At 46.3% G+C, this 21,706-nt stretch overlaps 1 protein-coding gene across 1 annotated transcript in view; it reads left to right on the forward strand.

Moving 5' to 3' along the window:
- The window catches only part of CUL3 (cullin 3), a 580,651-nt gene that overhangs the window by 167,472 nt on the left and 391,473 nt on the right, over window positions 1–21,706 (forward strand). Inside the window, exon 5 of the mRNA XM_078665956.1 lies at window positions 12–126. Within this exon, the coding sequence (XP_078522082.1) occupies window positions 12–126 (115 nt within the window). The remainder of the gene's footprint in view (window positions 1–11; window positions 127–21,706) is intronic.

A 21,706-nucleotide genomic window follows, 5' to 3' on the forward strand; every position in this document is an offset into this window, starting at 1 on the left:
ATTCTTTGCAGAGGTGCAATAAGAAACGCATGTCAGATGTTAATGATTTTAGGCCTCGAAGGAAGATCGGTTTACGAAGAAGATTTCGAGGCTCCCTTTCTGGAGATGTCTGCTGAATTTTTTCAGGTACCTAAATATTTTGTTTTAATTTCAAATATCAATTCATAATGCAGAGGAGAATAAAGAGAACCGGGAATTGCAAAATAAATGTTTAAATGGGCAGTGCCTTGGCTTTTACCTAGATTACTTTCAAGAGCCAGACTGTAAATTTATTTTGTCCGTCTTTATTTGCACTCTGTATTATATAGCAGAAGATGATCTACAACTGTGGTTTGGTTTATGACTGTGATTGTGAAGAGGCTTAGCAGTAGTTGATTCACTGTCCGAATTCTGCTAGGAAGTGTATTGTTTATTAATTTGTACTTAAAGAAGTATTCACAGATTGTCAGTGTTTAAACCGTTTGTAACAAAGGTGTCTACAGTTTCATGATACTTAATAAACAATGCTTCCTATAAGTCTTGATGCTTACATACCTTAACCTACTTGATGTAGGATTCACCGTGCATGGGTGAATAATTTTTTTTTTTTTTGGAAAACCTTTATTAAAGCACTCAAATCAGTACAGACGTAGGCCTACAACCTCAGAGGCCAGCAGTAAATCAGGAGACGCAAACAGGAGCAATGCAGTAGTCCACAATTCAAAAGGAAGTTACTATGTATGCAGAATACACGGTTGCAGGCACTATGTAGCACAAGGATAAGAGAGGTTTCATTTTATAATATGGAAGCAGTAGCAGCGGTTGTATCAACAGAGGCATCACACTATACGATATACCAGAAGAGACGGGAGGAGCATATCCCTCCATGCATTCGAGAATTAATGATGAACAATAAGGCTGAAAACACACACTACGCCTGCCTAAGGCAGGCCAGGAGTAGAAAGCAAACAATGGCAAGCAAATTAGCAAAAACGTCATCCGGAAATCCCACCTGTCCGAAACGATAAAGGAAAGGCAAGTGCAGATGCTCAAATAGTGAAAAGGAGAAAAAAGAAGATACAGCCAACCCTACCCAAAGAGAAAGGGACCATAGAACAAAACAAACTAAAATAACAACACCCCCCCCAATACCCACCACCCCACATCACCGTAATGGCTATGGCCTACCCCACTAACAGCGTGCCTGTCGCCCCAGGAGTACCCCGAAGAAAGAAAGAAGAAAAGAGAGAAAAACAATAATAAAAGGATATACGTTGAGGAGGACCTCCCAGCTCCCGCCCCTCCCCCCACCACTATGCGCCCCCCATATGCTATCACACCTAGTAAGGATAACGCAAAATTGGCAAAGTAGGGGGGAACCAATAATCACCTAGCCCACCCCCCGCAAGGGAACAATATGAAGCGAAGTCCTAAATCAGCACCGATCCCAGCAATGCAGTCCGTATAGGCAGCAGTTGGTCAACCTTGGCCAGTTCGATCCAGAGCAGTGAGAACTCCAGTACCATCCGCCATCACTGCCAGAGGGCCAAACAACCGGACACGTCCATCGAGGCCCATCCGAATGGAAGCTGAAAGCCGCGGTACAGGCACAGCCCAGCTGTCCCCGTCGTCCCAATTCACAAATAAGGATGTACGGCGCTGGTATCTGACGGAGAACACAAAGTCCAGGGGAAAAGTAAAACCCGCATCTAAGCACCTCAGACCAATTATCTCGCTATCAGCAAGACCCCGCACTTCATGCGATAAGGAAGGTCGGTCAACCGATGATCGCAAATCGATGGGGTCTAGAACCGTAAGATCACCATTTAGAACAACAGAGTACATAGTCTTGAGCCCCATCGCAGACACAACAGCATCCAATTTAGTCTCAAGGTCTAGCAGGCTCCGAGTCATGAAGAGGTGCAAGTCAGCGATAGCCGCCATGGCATCCCCGGGCGTATATTCCATCTCCCCTCTTCCGGTAGTAGCAATTGTCAACTCTGCCCGAGACCCTCCAAGAAGGATAATCCTTACCGGGGTGATATTCGAGCCAGTTCAACCCCCTCGGAGAATCGAAGCCGGGTTGAAGCGGGACGTCGTCCGGCACCAATACACAAACCGTGGCCGCTCTCCACCATCGATGCTAAGAGGAGATCCCACCGATCCGACTCCCTGTCGCAGCCAGTGTACAGCCCGATGGAAGTCCGGGCCACCCCCGGCAGCATCAGCGGTAGATTCGCACCAGGCGGGCGGAGCTGTTGTTGGCCTTTGTCACGGCCACCATCCGGAGCAGCAATTAGGGCAGTCAGGCAGCGCTTAGAATAGTGTTCCCCTGTCTCGCTGGTAGCGCTGTGCAGACGTGTTAGTCGTCGCTGAAATCGGACAAATCAGGTCTCCCATCCGGGTCGACCGGTCCATCTTGGCAAGTCATGGCCGATGTTGTTGTGCTTGCCGCCGGCCGCTCCACCACTAGAGGTCCCGGTTTCTTAGTTGGTCAGGCCGCAATCTTCCCGGCGACAATAATTCCATGGGCAAGCCGATATTTCAACCGGAAGCACACCGCTGGGCACCGCTACACTTCGCCGATGCGGGATCGTGTCCCAGGTGCAGGATTAGTGGCAGGATGTCGTGGAAGGAGAAGGCGACCGACGGAGCCGAGAGCCCGAGCGGCCATCTCGGTCGCCGGCTTGGCTCCTCCCGGGTGAATAATTTTGAGTACATTTTTTAAAAAAAAGCAATTAGGAAAGAAGTCTGTAGACCTCTGCCATCATACCCAAAAAGGGATGGAATGTTTGAAACTCAGCCACAGGTAATTGCTTAGCCACATTCCAATCCATCATTATTTTGCACACTGTGCCGCCTCAGTCTGGGCCCAGCCATATGTAAATCAGTCTTGACCCTACTCCAAAGGGAAAAAATCTGATAAAGACATCTAGCCACAGCTTCCTCAACTTTGAATCCTCTCCAGGCGCCAGACTGGATCCGAAAATTCTTTCAGTAGTAACTCTGTGCACCGGAGGTCATTGTTGTTTGACTCTGCTCTGACGTCGACTCTGGATGTGACGATAGTGGAGTTAACTGTTAACTCCATTTTTTTAAGCGCACAGCTGCCCACAGCTAAGGGGCGTCCCGGCGCTGCACCTGGAAAGGAGCACAACACAAACAGGAAAAAAGATAAATCAACGTAGTGAGGGAAAATTAGCAGCTATTAGGAAAGATAAAAGTTTTTACAGCTTTCCTAAATAACAAAAGGTCATCAATGACACGAATATGGGCAGGAAGGGAATTCCATAATTTAGGGGCAAGCACACTGAACGAACGACCGCCCGACCTGCTTCTCAGAAAACGAGGGACTACAGCTAGATTTTGTCCGCAGGATCTCAACTGGCGGGAGGGGGTGTAAGGGAGAACGAGATGCTCCAAGATCTGAGGGGAGGCAAGTTTTAAAATCTTAAAAGAAAGACATAGAGTCTTAAATTCTATCCTCTGAAGCACAGGCAGCCAATGGAGTTTGACAATAGTGCTTCTAGCGGAACAGAAACTGGGAAGACCGACTAAAGCCCTGGCTGCAGCGTTCTGGACACGCTTCAATCTCAGAATTTCGACCTGATTGGCTCCAAGTAGCAATGAACTCGCATAGTCGAGCCTGGACAATATGACTGCCTGAATAATCAGTTGTCGAGTTGAGGCGTCAAAAAATTTCAACACCGGCCTAAGCCCACGTAGGATGCCAAAGCAAGTCGCCGCAACTTTTTTTGTGTGGCAGGAGAAACTAAGCGTAGAATCCAGCCAAACACCCAGATTCTTCACCTCCACAGCCGGGCTAGGGGTAGGGCCGAGGTCAGCTGGCCACCACCTGTCATCCCAAAGGTTGCTCTGTTTGCCTAAAATCAATACCTCAGTTTTTTTCGCATTGAGCTGCAGGCAATTAGCCGTCATCCATCCAGCCACCGCACTGAGACCCTCACGGAAGTTAGAGGCTTCAAGATCAGAGTTGCCACTAAGTGTCACCGCAAGCTGCGTGTCGTCTGCGTAGGACACCATAGTAAGGTCCCAACGCTTGGCGACAGCAGCCAGCGGCTGCACATAAAGATTAAAAAGCGTGGGGCTCAGTGCTGAACCCTGCGGGACTCCCTGTTCGATGTGGTGGGGTTTAGATTCAAAGAAAGGTGTCGAAACCCGAAAGGTACGATCAGAAAGAAATGATCGAAACCATTCCTGAGCTAGGCCCTTGACACCCGCCTCATCCAGCCGCTGCAGAAGTATTCCATGGGAAACAGTGTAAAAGGCGGCACTGAGCTCTAAAAGTATCAGAGCCGCCGTTTGACCCGCATCCAATGCAGCGCGCAAGTGTTCAACCATGGACAGAAGAGCTGTCTCAGTGCTGAGTCATATAAGTCCCCTCTGGCGCGCATGATGTCAGTTCCTTCTTTTCAGCACTGCAACGCGGATACGGAGTAACGATTCCTCGGGCCGTTTTTGGGCCTACTTTGACGCGTTTTTTTGCATCAGGTAACAATGTACCCCTATACCTTTGCTCTTCAACACGTGTGAGTCCTGTGTTTGACAGATGTCTGCTATGGACCCCCATTCCGTCTGCATGTGGTGCCTGGGGGTGCCCCATGAATCTGAGGAGTATGACGCCTGTAAGTGACTGAAGCCAAACGCCTTGCGAGAGAGGAGGGTGAAGGTCCAGACAGCGCGGTTCTCCAGGTCTTTTGTCCAAGTGAAGTCAGTCTCCTTCCCGTTCTGAGGTTCCTGCCCAGAGCCGGTCAAGGATCCGTTCCCGTGGACTTTGCTCACCTACGTTGCGAAAATGCTGTTGTAAGGAATTGAAGTCACAGGTGCCAGCGTTGTGACATAGTCTCTGCCGGCTCCTCCCGTTCCTTACCGGAGGATGTCGCACAAGGGTTGACCCGGCGCCTTCTTCCTTTTCCTGGAGCCAGGTCGACTATGACCAGATGCAGGCATACTACCATGCTCGAAATGCCATTTTTGGGTCCATGCCTTTGGTCTTCAAGGAGGTAGAGGGTACTCTGCCTGGACCTGTGCCGGCGGGTTCGCTGTTGGTGCCAGTCGCGATCTCAGACTCCATTCCATGAGTCGTCACTGCGTCGTTGCACGGCCCAGTGCAGCTTCCAGCTGTGACGCCGGTGGCGTCGGACGAAGTTGTAGAGGTTAAGGTAGGTACGATGACGCCCTGACATCGGTTGGTGCCGGAAACGCTGCTCTACACTAAGTTTCCTGCATCGTCTCCTTTGCATTCCAGAGTTGGTGCTGTATCTGTTGCTGATTCTCCAGCTTTGCAAGGTTGTTCAGGAGTCTGTAACGCCGGCTGCTTGGTTGGTCCTGTTTGGCCTCCTATGGAGGTTCCTTAGGCTGCTTAACGCGTCGGCTGAACTTTTATTGATGCGAGGCTCCTCTTCACTGCATGGATTTTGCTGTTCTTCCGAATAAATGTGTGGCAGAAATTTTAACTTACCCGTGTGGGCTCCTTCATAACAGGCAACTTTCTGTGGATATATATATATATATATCTTCTGTTTCTCCTTCCCACGATTCCCGCAGATGAAGGCACAGCAACAGGTTAGTTTTCACAAATTTAATTACACACCTTGTGCAAAATAAAGTGCATCAAAACGGACGGTCTACGCGTTTCGGCTCCTTGCCTTCAACTGGACCATAGAGTTCTCGAGTCTAGACCTCTTTTTAAATTAGTGTTATGTGTAGGTACCCTCTTCCCTTTCCATGGTCATCTAGACCAGCAACCCCGCACAGTGTTTTTAGGCCAGCATATACTTGTAGCCATTTTTCATTCCCAAATTACCGTAAAGTACTCCTATTCAATCAAACCTTTACAAACCACCATTATATTTACAATCCTAAACTTTTCTAATCATAGTACCCTTTTTCCTCTGTATAGTTCAAACATATAGTAATCAATTGATTATATATTCTTTTTACCTTCTGCATTTTACTATTTGTAGTAAAGTACTATTCACATTTCAAGGGTTTACTTATTTCTAAACATATTGTCATGTCTTTATAACTATACTACAGTCCCACGAATATATGTACAATTTTCCCCAAATCATAACCGATGCAGAGATAGGTGGCTCCTCCCCTGGACTACAGTGCGCATGGGCATCGGCTCCATCCCCAGATTGTTTTTTTCCGCCATTGGGTTCGGATGCGGTCTCGACTTCTCTCTGTCGGAACCGAGTAAAACTAACTTTTTAAGGCCAAAAGGCCTTGTATTTATAGCGTCGGTATTGTTTGCGCACGGTCTCGAGTTCTTCCAACTCTTGAAGTCGGATTCAGCAGAGTTTTTTCACTCTTCGGACATCGAGGCCTTCTCATCGCGACACGACCACGAATTTCCAGCATGGAGCGGAGTCCGTTTAAGAACTGTCCGCTCTGTGGGTCCAAGTACCCACATATAGACCTGCACCCGGTCTGTAACAAATGCCTTTCACCGGACCATGACGACGGCAAGTGTAAGGCTTGCGCTCAATTCAAGTCGAAAAAGACTCTCAATCTTCGGCGCGCGGTGCGCCTGGAGGCCAGACAAGCGGCCCCGGATCCAGAAAACATCTTCGGCGACCAAGAAGAAGATGAACAGGGTCATCATCTCCAAATATCCCCACCCGAAACGGAGGTCGAGGCGGATCCGGAAGACGACGACGGAGTCGTGGATCAAGGCCTTGAATACGTCGACGAGGTAGGGGACGTCGAAGAGATTTATGGGGCCGCGGCAGATAGCTCAGGGGACGAGCTATGCCCCGAAGGTTTCGAAGATCACGATCGGGTCACGGGATCGCCAGTTGGCCTTACCCAAGACCCCGTACCGCAAGCCACGGCCCCGCCTTCAGGCCCGGCCACGGACATACTTGCTGGGCAGGCCGGATCGAAACCGAAACCGACGGTATCGACTACGCCTAAAATGGCCGACCCGAAAACGAAACGGAAACTTACGGACTCGAGCGTCCCTAAAATGGCGGCCGGCCAACAGAAAGCTACTGCACCCGCCGCCGCATCGGCTCCGTCGACCTCGGGCCCGCAGAAGTCGAAGAAGTCGGTCGATTCCACAGGGTCAAAATCGGCGCCAGAGGAGGGATCCTCTAAGAAGGGTAGTCGGCACGGATCAACCGCTGCGACACCGTCTAAGCACGCCAAGGCCAGCGGCACGGCTCCGGTTCCGACTGGGACTCCGTCCGTCGGACGCGTAGTGGAGTCGGAGGTTGGCACATCTGCGCATCGATCCAAGGACTCTGGGTCAACGGCAACTGCATCGGCGTCCAAGACTCCGAAAGGCCACCATGACGTCGGATCCGAGGGGAAGGTCAAGACATCCTCGTCAGCGCCAAAAGCCACTGTGAGTGAAGTGTCCCCCATCGCCGCTTCGCTGCAGAGAATCAGGGACAAGGCCGCTGCTACGTCGGCTCCGTTACCGTCGCCTCAGACGCCAAAGGACACGCCGGCAAAGCCTAAGAGTAAGCTTCTCTTCCTTCTGCCGCCGAAAGAGGCTCCGAAGGCCTTTTCGACGAAATCGACGCCAAAGAAGTCGGATTCTTCTACGGCGGGGGTACCTTCAGGTCGAGAACCCGAATCAGAGGACGATTCTGAGCATTTCATCGACGCCAACACTGGCAAATTAACCCTATACAAAAGGAGGATTACTTCTGAGCCTCTGGACTCATATGTCATCCCACTAAAGAAAAAAAGGGTTCCTCTGGACGCTTCTGGCCTCATAGAACCTATCCAGCCTCCTCCAAGAAGAAGCCCTACTCCCTCACCAGAACACTCTGAGGGTGAGGGATATCATGGGGAGGACCAATACACCTTCCCCATCAATGAACCAGATGCACATCCAGATGCATATGATGACATTGGTGACCAAGGCACCCAAAGTGTGGGGCAAGACCCACAGCCTTTCAGTGCACGTGCATCCCCAACAGAGGATTCTGCAGGTTTTCATGCACTCATTGAGAGGGCAGCTGCTAATCATGATGTGGACATGCATGCTGACCCAGTAGAAGAGGACTTTCTTTTTGACACTTTTTCAGTCTCTGAAAGAACTGTGAAAACGCTGCCTATGCTCAAGGGAGTCCTCAAGCATGCAGCTGACATCTTTAAAGAACCTACCAGAGCGAGAGTGGTCAATCCACGTATCGAGAAAAAGTACAGACCAGCACCTGCAGACCCTGCATACATTCGGGGACAGTTGCCACTAGACTCTCTTGTGGTCGCAAATGCCAGGAAACGGGCCAACTCCCAGACAACGGGCGAAGCTCCTCCCCCAGACAAGGAGTCCAAAGTGCTAGAGGCAGGGGGCAAAAGAGTGGCGGCACAAGCTGCCAACTTTTGGCGTATTGCAAATACACAAGCACTCTTAGCACGTTACGATAGGGCGCATTACGACACCCTAGAGCAGATTGTACAACACCTGCCTCCACAGTTTCAAGAAGGCACCAAACTGCTTATTGAGGAAGGGAAACTAATCTCCAACGCAGCCATCAAGTGTGCACTTGACGCCGCAGACACAGCAGCTATGGCGATCAACACTAGCGTCATGCTGAGACGACAAGCTTGGCTCCGCATATCAGGGTTTAAACCTGATATTCAGACAACCATACTTAATCAGCCAGTCAATCCTGATAGACTGTTTGGTCCAGATGTTGACACCACCCTCGAAAAGATAAAGAAGGACACGGAAACTGCTAAATCTATGGGGGCCCTACAATCACAACAGTTTCGTGGCAATAATTTTCGTCGCTCAGGTGCACGTGGAGTCACCAGAGGACAAATGGGTCAGCAATCGCAATTCTCAAGAGGTGGAGCACAATCCTCGTTCACAAAACAGAACAAGGGAGGTTACAGAAATAACAGCAACAGAGGTCGCGGCAGAGCAAACAACAACTCCCGCTCCTCTACCCCAAGCAAACAGTGACTCTCTGTCACTGCCCCCCGACCACTTAACACCTGTCGGGGGGAGACTGCAGCAGTTCCTGCCCGTCTGGAGAAACATCACCACAGACAGGTGGGTGCTACAACTTGTCCAGTACGGTTATTGTCTAGAGTTAAAGTCCACTCCACCCAACATTCCACCAAGGCAACGGCCTATGTCCGCAGAGCATTTGCACTTATTGCAGCAGGAAGTAGTGGCGATGCTGCAAAAAGGCGCAATCGAGCTCGTGCCAGTGGGAGAGGAAGGAACAGGGGTATATTCCCTGTACTTCCTTATTCCAAAGAAGGACGGATCTCTCAGGCCCATTCTAGATCTACGTCCCCTCAACCTGTACATACTGTCGGAACATTTCCATATGCTTACACTGCAACAGATTCTTCCCTTGTTAAACCAAGGGGACTTCTTAGCAACCTTAGATCTCAAGGATGCTTATTTCCACATTCCACTACACCCGTCCCACAGGAAATACCTCAGGTTCACTATCCAAGGCAAGCATTACCAGTTCAAGGTCCTACCCTTCGGAGTCACCACAGCCCCGAGGGTGTTTACCAAGTGTCTGGCGACAGTAGCAGCGCACCTCAGGAGGCAGAACATCCATGTCTACCCCTACCTGGACGACTGGCTCGTTCAAGCCAAGTCGGAACTACAGTGCGCCGCGGATATGTCGACTACCATTCACCTCCTTCACAATCTAGGTTTCTCGTTGAACTACCCAAAGTCGCATCTTCAGCCGGCACATGTCCGGCAGTTTCTAGGTGCGACGATCAATACCCTGACGGCCATGGCTCAACCAAACCAAGTCAGGATAGACAGCATGCAGTCTCTAATCCAGAAGTTCAGACCACAACACTCGCTTCCAGCGAGAGTGTTCATGCAGTTGATAGGCATGATGGCCTCCTGCATCTTCATAGTCCCTCACGCACGGTTACATATGCGCCCGCTCCAGGAGTGCTTAGCAAATCAGTGGACACAGGCTCAGGGAAATTTAACAGACCTAGTGTTGGTTACCAGTCGGGCATACGACTCTCTGCATTGGTGGACTCCACACAACCTTTGCAAGGGCCGACTGTTCCAGGAGCCAGTGCCACAGATTATCCTGACGACGGACGCATCTCTCCAGGGTTGGGGAGCTCATCTGCTCACTTACACAGTGCAGGGACTATGGACGACGCAGCAACAGAAGATACACATCAACTATCTGGAACTGATGGCAATCTTCATGGCGATCAAGTCCTTCATTGTACATCTGTGCAACAAGGTAGTGTTAGTCCGGACGGACAACATGACCGCGATGTACTACATTCAAAAGCAGGGAGGCACCCACTCGCCACAGCTGTCTCATCTGGCTCAGAGCATGTGGAAGTGGGCCATTCAAAGGAACATTTTCCTCATGGCAGAACACCTCCCGGGCAAGGACAATCAGATAGCGGATCTGCTCAGCAGATACAGCCATCAAATGCACGAGTGGGAGTTACACCCATCTGTACTCCACCCGTACTTCCAGCAGTGGGGTCATCCGGAGATAGACCTGTTTGCAACAAAAGAAAACGCAAAATGCCAATACTTTGCCGCCAGGTTCCCTCACCCACAGTCGCAGGGGAATGCGATATGGATGAACTGGTCAGGCAAATTTGCGTACGCTTTTCCGCCAGCCCCTCTGATACCGCTGGTGGCAAGAAAGCTAAGGCAGCACGCGATGACTCTCATCCTGGTTGCTCCAACGTGGGCGCGCCAAGCATGGTACACCACGTTCCTCGAACTCTCAGTGGTGCCGCATCAAAGACTGCGCCTCACGCCCAGACTTTTGACGCAGAACCATGGAGAAATTCAGCATCCAGATCCGCAACAGCTCAACCTGGCGATCTGGCTCCTGAAGTCCTAGAGTTCGGATACCTTAACCTGCCTCCAGAATGCATGAACATCATCAAGGAGGCAAGAAAGCCAACTACCAGAGCATGCTATGCTGCAAAATGGAAGCGTTTTGTCATTTACTGTACTGCTAATGACATCAACCCGCTAGACGCATCTATCCCTAACATCATTTGTTATCTGTTGCATCTTTACAAGTGCAATCTAGCGTACACTTCCATTCGGATACATCTATCAGCCATAGCGGCTTATCTTCAAAACAGGCAGCATCTCTCTGTCTTCAGAGTGCCTGCCATTAAAGCTTTCCTTGAAGGTCTGAAACGAGTCATTCCCCCAAGAACACCACCAGCTCCGGTGTGGAACCTCAATGTGGTCCTCACCAGACTGATGGGACCACCTTTTGAGCCACTGCACTCGTGTGAACTCCAGTTCCTAACGTGGAAAGTAGCTTTCCTAATAGCTATTACGTCACTGAGGCGTGTTAGTGAGCTACAAGCGCTCACAATCCAAGAGCCTTTCATTCAGATTCATCCAAATAGGGTAGTGCTACGCACTAACCCCAAATTCCTTCCGAAGGTGGTGTCACAGTTTCAGCTCAACCAAACTATTGACTTGCCGGCATTCTTCCAAAACCCACAAACGGTAGCGGAAAGAATGCTCCATACATTAGATGTACGGAGGGCGTTGATGTACTACATAGACAGGACACAACCCTTTAGAAAGACAAAACAACTTTTTGTTGCCTTCGCACCACAACACAAAGGCAACCCCATTTCAAAAGCAGGAATAGCCAGGTGGATTGTTAAGTGCATCCAAATATGTTATCAAAAGGCCAAGCGCACTCTAACCATACCCCCAAGGGCGCACTCCACACGCAAATTGGGGGCATCCATGGCTTTCCTAGGGAACATTCCTTTAGAGGACATTTGCAGAGCAGCCACGTGGGTTACACCACATACCTTTACCAAACACTACTGTGTTGATGTACATTCCAAGCAGCAAGCTGCTGTAGGACAGGCTGTTCTCAACACACTCTTTCAGGTTTCTGCAGCTGGCACGGGCAACCGCCGCTGATGGAGGGACTGCTATGTATTCTATGCTAAGATATGAATTTAGCAGCCCACATGCCTCGAACTGAATATGCTACTTACCAGTATGCATCTGTTCTTGGCATGTAGGGCTGCTAACATTCATATCGCCCACCCTCCTCCCCGGTGCCTGTCGCAGCTGCAGATATACTATTGTATTCAGTCATTAGCATGGACATCCTTTACACTTTTCACTCCATCTTCTGCCACAATGGCGAAAAACAATCTGGGGATGGAGCCGATGCCCATGCGCACTGTAGTCCAGGGGAGGAGCCACCTATCTCAGGATACTTCGAAGACTCTTCCAGGACAACAATGTGCGATCATCCGGACCCAACACTAGGCGGCGATCTAATGCTAAGATATGAATGTTAGCAGCCCTACATGCCAAGAACAGATGCATACTGATAAGTAGCATATTCAATTTAGTTGGTTCTAAATTCTATGGTAATTTCATGCTGCGGTTTGCGGGTTAACTATTCGTGATATCTGAAAGTACCTTGTATCAATTAAGTACCCGTCCCAATAGTCCCTTGACTTCTATGTTTGTCTTTGTTTCACTACCCTTGTTATATCCTATACAGGGCGACAATAGGGTTAAATGATATTGTGGTTTGGGTTCTGGTTAATATGCTGTATCCAACGTTGTCCTAATTTATTTTACATAATTCAACATCTTTGTGATGTATATTAGTTACACTCCTCTATTGTGAACAGATCTCAGTCTCATATTTACACAACTTTAAATTCTATCTACAGATGTACATGTACTTCGGCATCCAGATTGTGCCCAAAAGGCACCTCAGTTCCCATACTCTATATCATTCTTGATTCAAGTCTTCTCAGTTGTGCAGTTTGATCTCCACCCCTTTCTGAGATTTTACTTAACTTGATTCCTGAATAATTTAGTAGAGTGGGATTGCTCTGGTGGTGTTTGGCAAAGTGTGTGGCCATCTGGTAGCATGGGTCCTTGTTCTTAATTGCCCTTAAATGCTGGAGTATTCTTAATTTCAACTTATTTATTGTGCTCCCGATGTAAAATTGTCACATGGACATTGTAGTCTATAAACCACACACTTCGATTCACATGTAATGTGGTCCTTAATTTTTTCTGTTTTGCCGTTTTGCAACTTGTAGTCTTTGATGTTCACTCCGTGCTCACAGGCTTTGCACTTATAACATCTCCAGAATCCTGGTGTACTTAACCAAGTTCGTTTGCTCCCTTCCTTTTGTTCCTTTTGTTCCATATGACTTTGTGTCAAGATGTCTCTTAAGGATGAAGTCTTTCGATATGCAATGCTAGGATGCACTGTTATGGTTTTCTTCCGAGTTTCATCCAGTAGTAAAACTTGCCAATGTTTTTGTAGTGCTCTTTTCATGTCGGTACTCTGATTGTCAAAATCCATGATTAATCTAGTTACTCCACTCTCATGATTGATTTCAGGATCCATGATGTTTTCTGGCCTTTTGTTCCTCGGAACCAGTAGATCAGTTCTATTTTTCATGTACATTCTGTTTTTCGCGGAGGATATTACCTCTTCAGGATATCCCCTTTCCAGGAACCGAAGGCTCATTTTATTTATCTCCTCCTCCAGATCTTCCTGTTCAGAGCAGTTTCTTTTAGCTCGCAGCATTTGGCCATAAGGAATGCTCCATTTCAATCTTACAGGATGTCCACTATTCGCGTGAAGAATGCTGTTGCACGCAGTTGGTTTCCTGTGGATCTTGGAGCACAGTTTATCTTTCACAAATATTTCCACATCAAGGAAAATCAAGTTCTCAGAGCTGATTGCTGAGGTGAAGTGTAGATTATAATCATTGTCCTCTAGGGATCCGATGAAGGTTTTAAGTGAGTTCTCATTTCCTTCCCATACGATGAACAGGTCATCTATGAAACAACACCAAAGTTTTATTCTGGGTCCCTCCTCGTTTTCTTTGTCTTTCTTCACCACCTCGCTTTCCCATGCCCCCATCAGGAGGTTTGCATAAGTGGGCGCAAATGATGTCCCCATTGCAGTCCCTTGCTTTTGGAGATACATTTCCCCCAGAAACAGGAAAGCATTATGTGTCAGGCAGTAGTGAAGCATATCTAGAAGCATTGCTGTGTGTTCTAGCAAGTTGACGGAGCGTGCTTCTAATGCCTTCTTCACGGTCTTTACACCATCCTCGTAGCGAATTGAGGTGTACAGAGAGGCAACATCTATGGTTGCCATTAAGTATGTTGATTTCCATTCACTTTCAGAGATTTTTTGTAAGAAATCCATTGTATCCCTCAAAGGATAGCAAGGCTGTCACGTAGCTCATTAGGAAAATGTCTATAAATCTTGATGTAGATTCCAATAATGATCCTATCAAACTCACGATTGGTCTTCCTGGTGGGCATTGGAGGGATTTGTGCACCTTTGGTAAAAAGTATATCGTTGCAACAATTGGATTTTCAGTTTTTAGATAGCAATATTCATCTAAATCAAGTAGGCCTCTTTCTTTCCAGCACAACATGGAGTGATATTCCTTGGTCCATTCCTCCATAGGGCTTTTTGTCAATTTCTCATAATGTTCTTGGTTCTTTAGTTGCCTATTTGCTTCCTCGATGTAACTGGAAACATCCTGTACAACGAGATTGCCACCTTTATCAGATGATTTGATAATTATTGTTGCATCGTTTTTCAATTCGGACATGGCTTTATACTCTTCTGATGAGAGATTTTGTTTTTTCTTCATTGCCCTGGCCGATTTATCAGCGATCTTCGTGATTTCTTCAACCATTAGTTCTTGAAACAAATCCACTTTGTTGCCCGGTGGGAGTTGCGGACAGAATCTTGAGTTTCTTTTTAAACCGCTATTGCCTCCAAAAATTTTCGGTATCCCCAGAGTATCACAGAACTCCATTTCCATTTGTGGAGATATCGTGTTGTCTTCCTGACTTGTTGAGGGGCTCTCTTTTATTGATGCGAGAGTTATCATGGCTGGTAGGTCTTTTTGTGTGACAGTGGATGTTGCTTTATTCATCTTGGGGGCATGTGACTTTCTAGAGTCCTTTTCAGCAAAGTATTTTTTCAGTTTTACTTTGCGGCAAAATTTATATAAATCAATGCGTGCATTTGGTACATTCATGGTTTTTGTAGGACAATAGGAGAGACCTCTATTTAAAAGTCTTAGCTGTATATCCGTCAATTCTTTACTTGATAAATTTATAACTATATTGTTAGATATTGATATCTTCTTCCTCATAGCTACTTTTGCTTTCCTTTGCCTCTTTTTGGTTTGACTTCTTTTTCCACCCCTTCTGGTTTTTGGTTTGTTGGGGGTTTCTTTGGTGGTCGTTGTTCCCTTCCCCACGCATTGGACCTGCCTCTACCTCTCTGTCGCGTCACCATGTGTGCTAGCTGTATTTCCCCCCGAAAATCCAATGGTGTGTTGGTAGATTCTCCTTCAACAGAGCTCACTTCAGAGCTATCAACCTCCTCCGTTGGTTCAGTGACTATATCCATGTTCTTGTCCATTGCCACATGGCTTCTCAGGGTGTCATACTTACGAGCGAATGTATAAATTCGCCCGTTCATATAATCCAATCTGTCTCTGGTGAATTTGTTGGCCTTTCGTTTCTCCACTTCCGTTTCATGTTTTTCCACCTTTTTTTCCATGTTCTCAATGATTTCTTTATTTTCTTCCAATGTGGGGATGTCTGTGAGTTCAGATTCTAATGCCGTTATTGTACTAGTGATTTTCTAAAGTTTCCGTTCGGCATGGATGATCAAGGTTCTCATTAGCTTGAAGGAGCATTCATTTGTATCCGTTTGCCATAGTTTGATTAAATCAGTATCCAATATATATATATATATATATGTATATATATATGTGTATATATATATATATATATATATATATATATATATATAACCTACTGGCGGTCGCCAGTAGGTATATATAGTTAGGATTTTTTCTCTATGGGATTTTTGAAAATTCTATGTCTAATAACTTTGGCGTTTGTGGACGGAATTGGCTGAAATTTTCAGGAAAATGGCACATTTTGTTTCCGAGCAGCCCTTGAAAATTTGGGGGGGGTTCGTCAAGGGGGGGCCGAGAAAAAAGGGGGGGTCCCAAAACGTGTTTTTAACATTGAGTTTTCCATAGGGCGGTTGGCCTCACTTTTAGCCCGAACGGCTGAATGGATTTGCACGAAACTTGGCAAAATTGTAGGGACTGGTAGCCCGATGTGCCTTTTGTAGGTCTCAATATATGTGCTCCAGTGGATTTTGAGAAATTAACGTTTAAAAAAAGATATATATCTGTAACAGCGGACCTGGCAGCGTCCCAGGACGCGTACTTTACGCGCAACGGAGCTTTGTGAAGCGAAGCTGATTGGTTCTCCGGCGTCTGTCAACATTCCAAAAAGTCCGTAGCGGCCGCCATCTTGTCTCTCGGTAGGATCGAGAGACAAGAGGAGGTCAAAACAAAGGGGGAAATAACTATAAGGGGGCATAGTAGATCCTCGCTGACCCCCTAGGTTTGATGTGGAGGTTTTAAAAGGGCCCCGCGGGGCAAAAAATAATAATAATAATAATAATCGAACGGCTGAATGGATTTGCACGAAACTTGGCAAAATATTAGGGACTGGTAGCCCGATGTGCCTTTGCTAGGTCTCAATATATGTGCTCCAGTGGATTTTGAGAAATTAACGTTCAAAAAAAGATATATATCTGTAACAGCGCTCCGCTTCGCGTAACGGAGGTTTGCGAAGCTGATTGGTCATTCTGTCACTGGGCTATAGTTGGGCTACATCTGGCTGATATTTGGGCTACATTTGTTTTTTTGTGTGTCTGGCGGCCATCTTTGGGCTACATTGGGCTACATTGGGCTTCATTGGGCTACATTGGGCTACATTTGGGCTCCAACATATATATAGGCCAATGTAGCCCAATATATATTTTTCAAAGTTAATTTTCGTAAAAACCACTGGAGCATATATCTTGAGACATAGCAAAGGCACATCGGGCTACCAGTCCCTACAATGTTGCCAAGTTTCGTGGAAATCCATTCAGCCGTTCGAGCTAAAAGTGAGTCCAACCGCCCTATGGAAATGAAGGAAATGAATGGGTAATTTGTAATTAGCAAATAGCTAATCGCAAACTAGGAATGGTAAAGAATCGCTATTTATTCCTTAAAGTTCGCTATTTAGGAAATGCAAAAAACTTTGATGATACATATGGCGGTTCATCTCTAACAAGATAAGAAGCATAGGGATACATTTATGATGACTGGCGCATCACCAGGGATGTGTTAGTCATTCTGTGCCGCTGTTCCGTCACCTATGGTGTGCTGCATTTACAATGCGGCGCATCATGGGGCAAAAACAGCACAGATGCGTGATGTATCTGTGCCGTAAAGGTGGCGCATTGCTGGAGTTGTATCGCAAGTGTGATGAAGCTCCAGCAAGGGTCGGGGGTGCCCCTGTCGCAGGGTTTCTGTTCTCACACAGAACTGTGGACAGAGGATTGGAACCTCGGCGAATTAGGGTGTCCCAAAACTCACGTTAGTAATCAAAAACTCCTTAGCAAGCTAGGTACAGTGTCACATTGGATATAACAAACTCTCAATGTTTAGACAATCCAGAATATGAACTTATAGTACCTCAGGATACGTGGAACTCATGAACAGTCGGTCGTTATATATTTCTTAGAAACCAGAACATGGAGTTAAGAAGAACACATGTGTATTTCAAATGTTTATTTACTAATGCCGTCTTCTCAGGCGTAGTATCTTAGATAATACAAGTACACATATTATCAGTAGCAAAATTACCAGCATAGTTACTAGTACATAAAAAGCGAATGGTGATAGTATGTTAACATGCTGTAAATGAATAAGAGTTAGCAACACTTATAAGCAGCCGCGGGCCGTGGAGGGAGTTACGGTGAGGCAGGGAGGCGGGCAGGGGGAGAAGCAGGGTGGAGAATACAAGTACACATATTATCAGTAGCAAAATTACCAGCATAGTTACTAGTACATAAAAAGCGAATGGTGACAGTATGTTAACATGCTGTAAATGAATAAGAGTTAGCAACACTTATAAGCAGCCGCGGGCCGTGGAGGGAGTTACGGTGGGGCGGGGAGGGGGAGGGACAAGGTAGAGAGGGCTCCACCCTGCTTCTCCCCCTCCCCGCCTCCCTGCCTCACCGTAACTCCCTCCACGGCCCGCGGCTGCTTATATCTCACCCTCCCTAATACACATATTATATTATTTGCTAAGAAGGTCTCTTTGTGTTGGTTTAGGGCGTGCCCATACTTTAGTGTCTTAGATTTGAAGGAATCACATCAGCATACACCAGCTCTCTCTTCATGTGAACCGCATCAACTGTTGTGTATGTGTGTTCGGCAAAGCAATATAAAACCCGCCTCATGCCCAGAATTGGCAGAAGTTGCACTTATGTTATGAGTATGAAGTCGTGGAGATCAGACCTCATAACAATTCTGTATCGTGTTGTTCTTGAAACTTTAGCACTCGCTGTACAGATATAGTTTAACAAGCAAAGCAGATAGTAGAGCAATAACATATTATTCTCATGTAAACCACGATGAACTACTAGGTGGAAAGCTAAAGCAACAACTAAGTGTCGTGTGCAGAAGTTGCAAAAAAGGAAAAATGGCGTTTAAACCGGTAATGAGCCCATGCTAACTTAACACGGTGTAAAGATATCCAGGACCTAGATGACACCTCCCCATGATCCGGAAACGAACTGAATAAGATAATAGAAGTGCCATCTCATGAGAGCAGATTGCAAGTTTATATGTGGACGGTCCGCAAGGTAAAGCATTAAAAACTAGGAAAATTTAATGCTAAAGAAAAATAAAACAGCCAAGTACTTTATCGAGTCTTAAGCCAATAGGCAAGGTAAATAATAAAAACTTGACAAATAAGTCAATGAATTGTCAATGAAATGCTAGTACTCAGCATATCAAACATGAAAAAGGTCTATGACATAACTGTGTATGCAAAATAAGCTGCAACAGCCTCCAATAGGAAGTCACCGTCTTCATCCGAAAACAGTTCAGCCATCCAATTTAAAAGCGGAAAAGAACATACGTGCTCTCCCAGCACCGGATCCTCTATCACCATCAGAGGACAGCTCGGTGGGTTTTCAAGAAAGCTCTGTTCCAAGAAAGACTGTGCTGCCGCCAGTAAATTCCAGGGACCAATTAGTCCATGCATCAATGCCACAGCCATAATCCTTTCGCCAGGACAAACCAACTCGTGAGTAATGATAGGAGTCATCAGCTGATTAAAGTCGACGTCAGGAGAAACCGGTCCGCAGAGACACAAATCAATGGCCCAATCGAAATCACAGGTCAGGCAGTGAAATACAGGCTGGACACAGGTGAAGTAGGAGAATCGAAAAGATAATCCATATGCCGTGCTTAATATCGCCAACGACATTGTGCCATAATATTCTAGCATGCGATTGCGGAACAGTGTCAGCAGCTGCAGGGTGGGAGGTTGCATAGGAGGGACATCCATATTTAAAAATGTAAAAAAGCACAAGAGCGTCCGCTGGTAATGCAAGTAAAAATGCCAATCCACGAACCAGAGTGGAGAAAATAGAATGAAAGGAAGCAGGGATGACTCCAAAGATTTTCTCAAATGAAGTCACGAGACCACTGGTAACAACTTTAAAAAAGTGCGCCAGGGTCTTTGTGGAGGATGCGTTAAAGATAGTCGGAACCATCTTGCTGAAATTGAAAGGCAAATCTGAATTGAAAAGGGTCTGCACCTCTGTACGGGTGTTCGCTATGTGAAGCACGAAAGTTTCACGGGCCGAACTCAAGGCCACCTCTCTCTGAGACAAAAGAGCTCTTATTCTTGCCATGCCGTTGAAATCTGCTCCCAAGGTTGGTATTTGTGGCCAGATTGAAAACTCCCTATGTTCATGTGTGGGAGGAAATAGAACATTTCTGCAGCAAATAACCCGTTCACTTACTGTTACGATAAAAGGAATACTTTTAATTAACTCAGAACAATCTTCATTATTGAGCATCAAATAACTACCATTTTCCAACAACTTGAACGTGGGGGTGATAGCAGGAACTGGCGTGCCTTGCAACACGCAAGCCATATTTGGTCGGTGTTTGTTGCATGAACCGTGTAACTGTATGTGCCTACACATTAGTGAATGATCTGGCGTCTCAGTGCATTCCTCTCCATTCAGATAAACTTCTTGATCATCTTTGAAACATCTGTATGTGTATGGAAGCGACCAGACCTCATGAAGAAAAGCACTACCTAAAGGTTCATAACGACCTATTGGTATATATTTCATACAATTTGAAAACTTATATAAAGCAAAAGGCAGCGTTATTAAATCGTGGATAAGGCACGTTGCCAAAAAACCCGCAATCCTCTGCTGATGATGTCAGTGAGCATGTCATGAATGATGTAATATGTGACATCATCAGCAGTGGATTACGGGTAATAGTATCTCTAGTTTACTCCCCTATAGCTGTCTTTCTTTTAACATAAGTGTCTGTTTCCTTCCCTTATACTTACTGTTTTTGGTTCGCTTCTGGTTCGCGTACCGGCGAGCGAACTGGGAAGCGAACTAAGAGAAATAGAGGTTGGCACAGTTCCAAATATTGTACCAATTTTTTAATAACGGGGAGGTAGTTCTGAAAAGAACTTTTTTTTTATTGTTTTTGTTGTTTTATATTTTTTTTATTATTTTTCGGAACATTTTTTTACTTTTTTTGAATTTTTCTGAACAGTTTTATATTTTTTTGGGTTTTTCTTGGAGGGGGCAATGAAAACGATTCATTGTAAAGGGCTCAACAGGAGCAACAAAACAAAAAAAGAAGTATTTATTATTTTGGGCGTTTCGTACAAACTTGCATATGATAGTCAATAGCTCTGTTGATCAGAGTGATGCTTTTTTCTCTGTAGGAAATGAATCCATCGCAAAATACGCAGATGTGTTTTACTTCACCAAATTTCATTTGTATATTTGGCACCATCTCCCTGCCCTCTGGTCCCGTTACTTCCGGTACAACAGATCTTCTGGCCATAATAGGGAGATTATCTAGGTCGTTCCGAAACTGTGCAGCACTGTAGTTGTTAGGATGCCACCTAGTCATATGGCGATGCATTGTGTAGTTTCCGAAACTGTATTTTTTCTCGGTTCCTCTGGACAGTCTATCTTGACATATAAGGCAAGTTACGTATCTTGCATTTACTTTTTTCTGACCTTTGGGAATTTTAAAAAATTGCCAAATGAAGTTTTCTTTCCGGTGAGACGTCCTGGGCTGCTCAGGCAAAAACTGCCTCTCTTCGTGCTCGTCGTCCTGTTCCTCTTCTTCTTCTTCTTGTTGAATTATAACTTGAGCAGGTGGTCCACTCTTCCTTGGATGTGGTGGAGGTGGTGGGGAAGCACCAGCTGAAGCTACTAAAGAAGCCATTGCTCAGTGATCACAAAGGGTCTTTCTCTCACAATGATGAAAGTCAGAGTGAGGAAAGAAGGAGGGATTTTCATCATTTGGGAAAAACAAGAGTTCTCAACCAATCAAAAGTGTTCATTTTAGATTATATGACCTAGTCTTACATCATTAGGAAACCAAAAGTGAAATGAACCAATGAAAAGTGTTATTACCAAGTCACATGATTTGCTGTGTTTACGTTAAGCGCTTTGCAGGGCCTCCCGGTTTGCTTCCAGAAACCTGCGCTTTGCGACTCGCTTCGCGTACCAGTTCGCTAACGTAGCACGTCATATGACGTATCACGCGACAACGTGAAACGTCATGCGGACGGGAGGCGTCA

Source organism: Lissotriton helveticus, chromosome 11 (genome assembly GCF_964261635.1).
Source record: "Lissotriton helveticus chromosome 11, aLisHel1.1, whole genome shotgun sequence".
Lineage (NCBI taxonomy): Eukaryota > Metazoa > Chordata > Amphibia > Caudata > Salamandridae > Lissotriton > Lissotriton helveticus.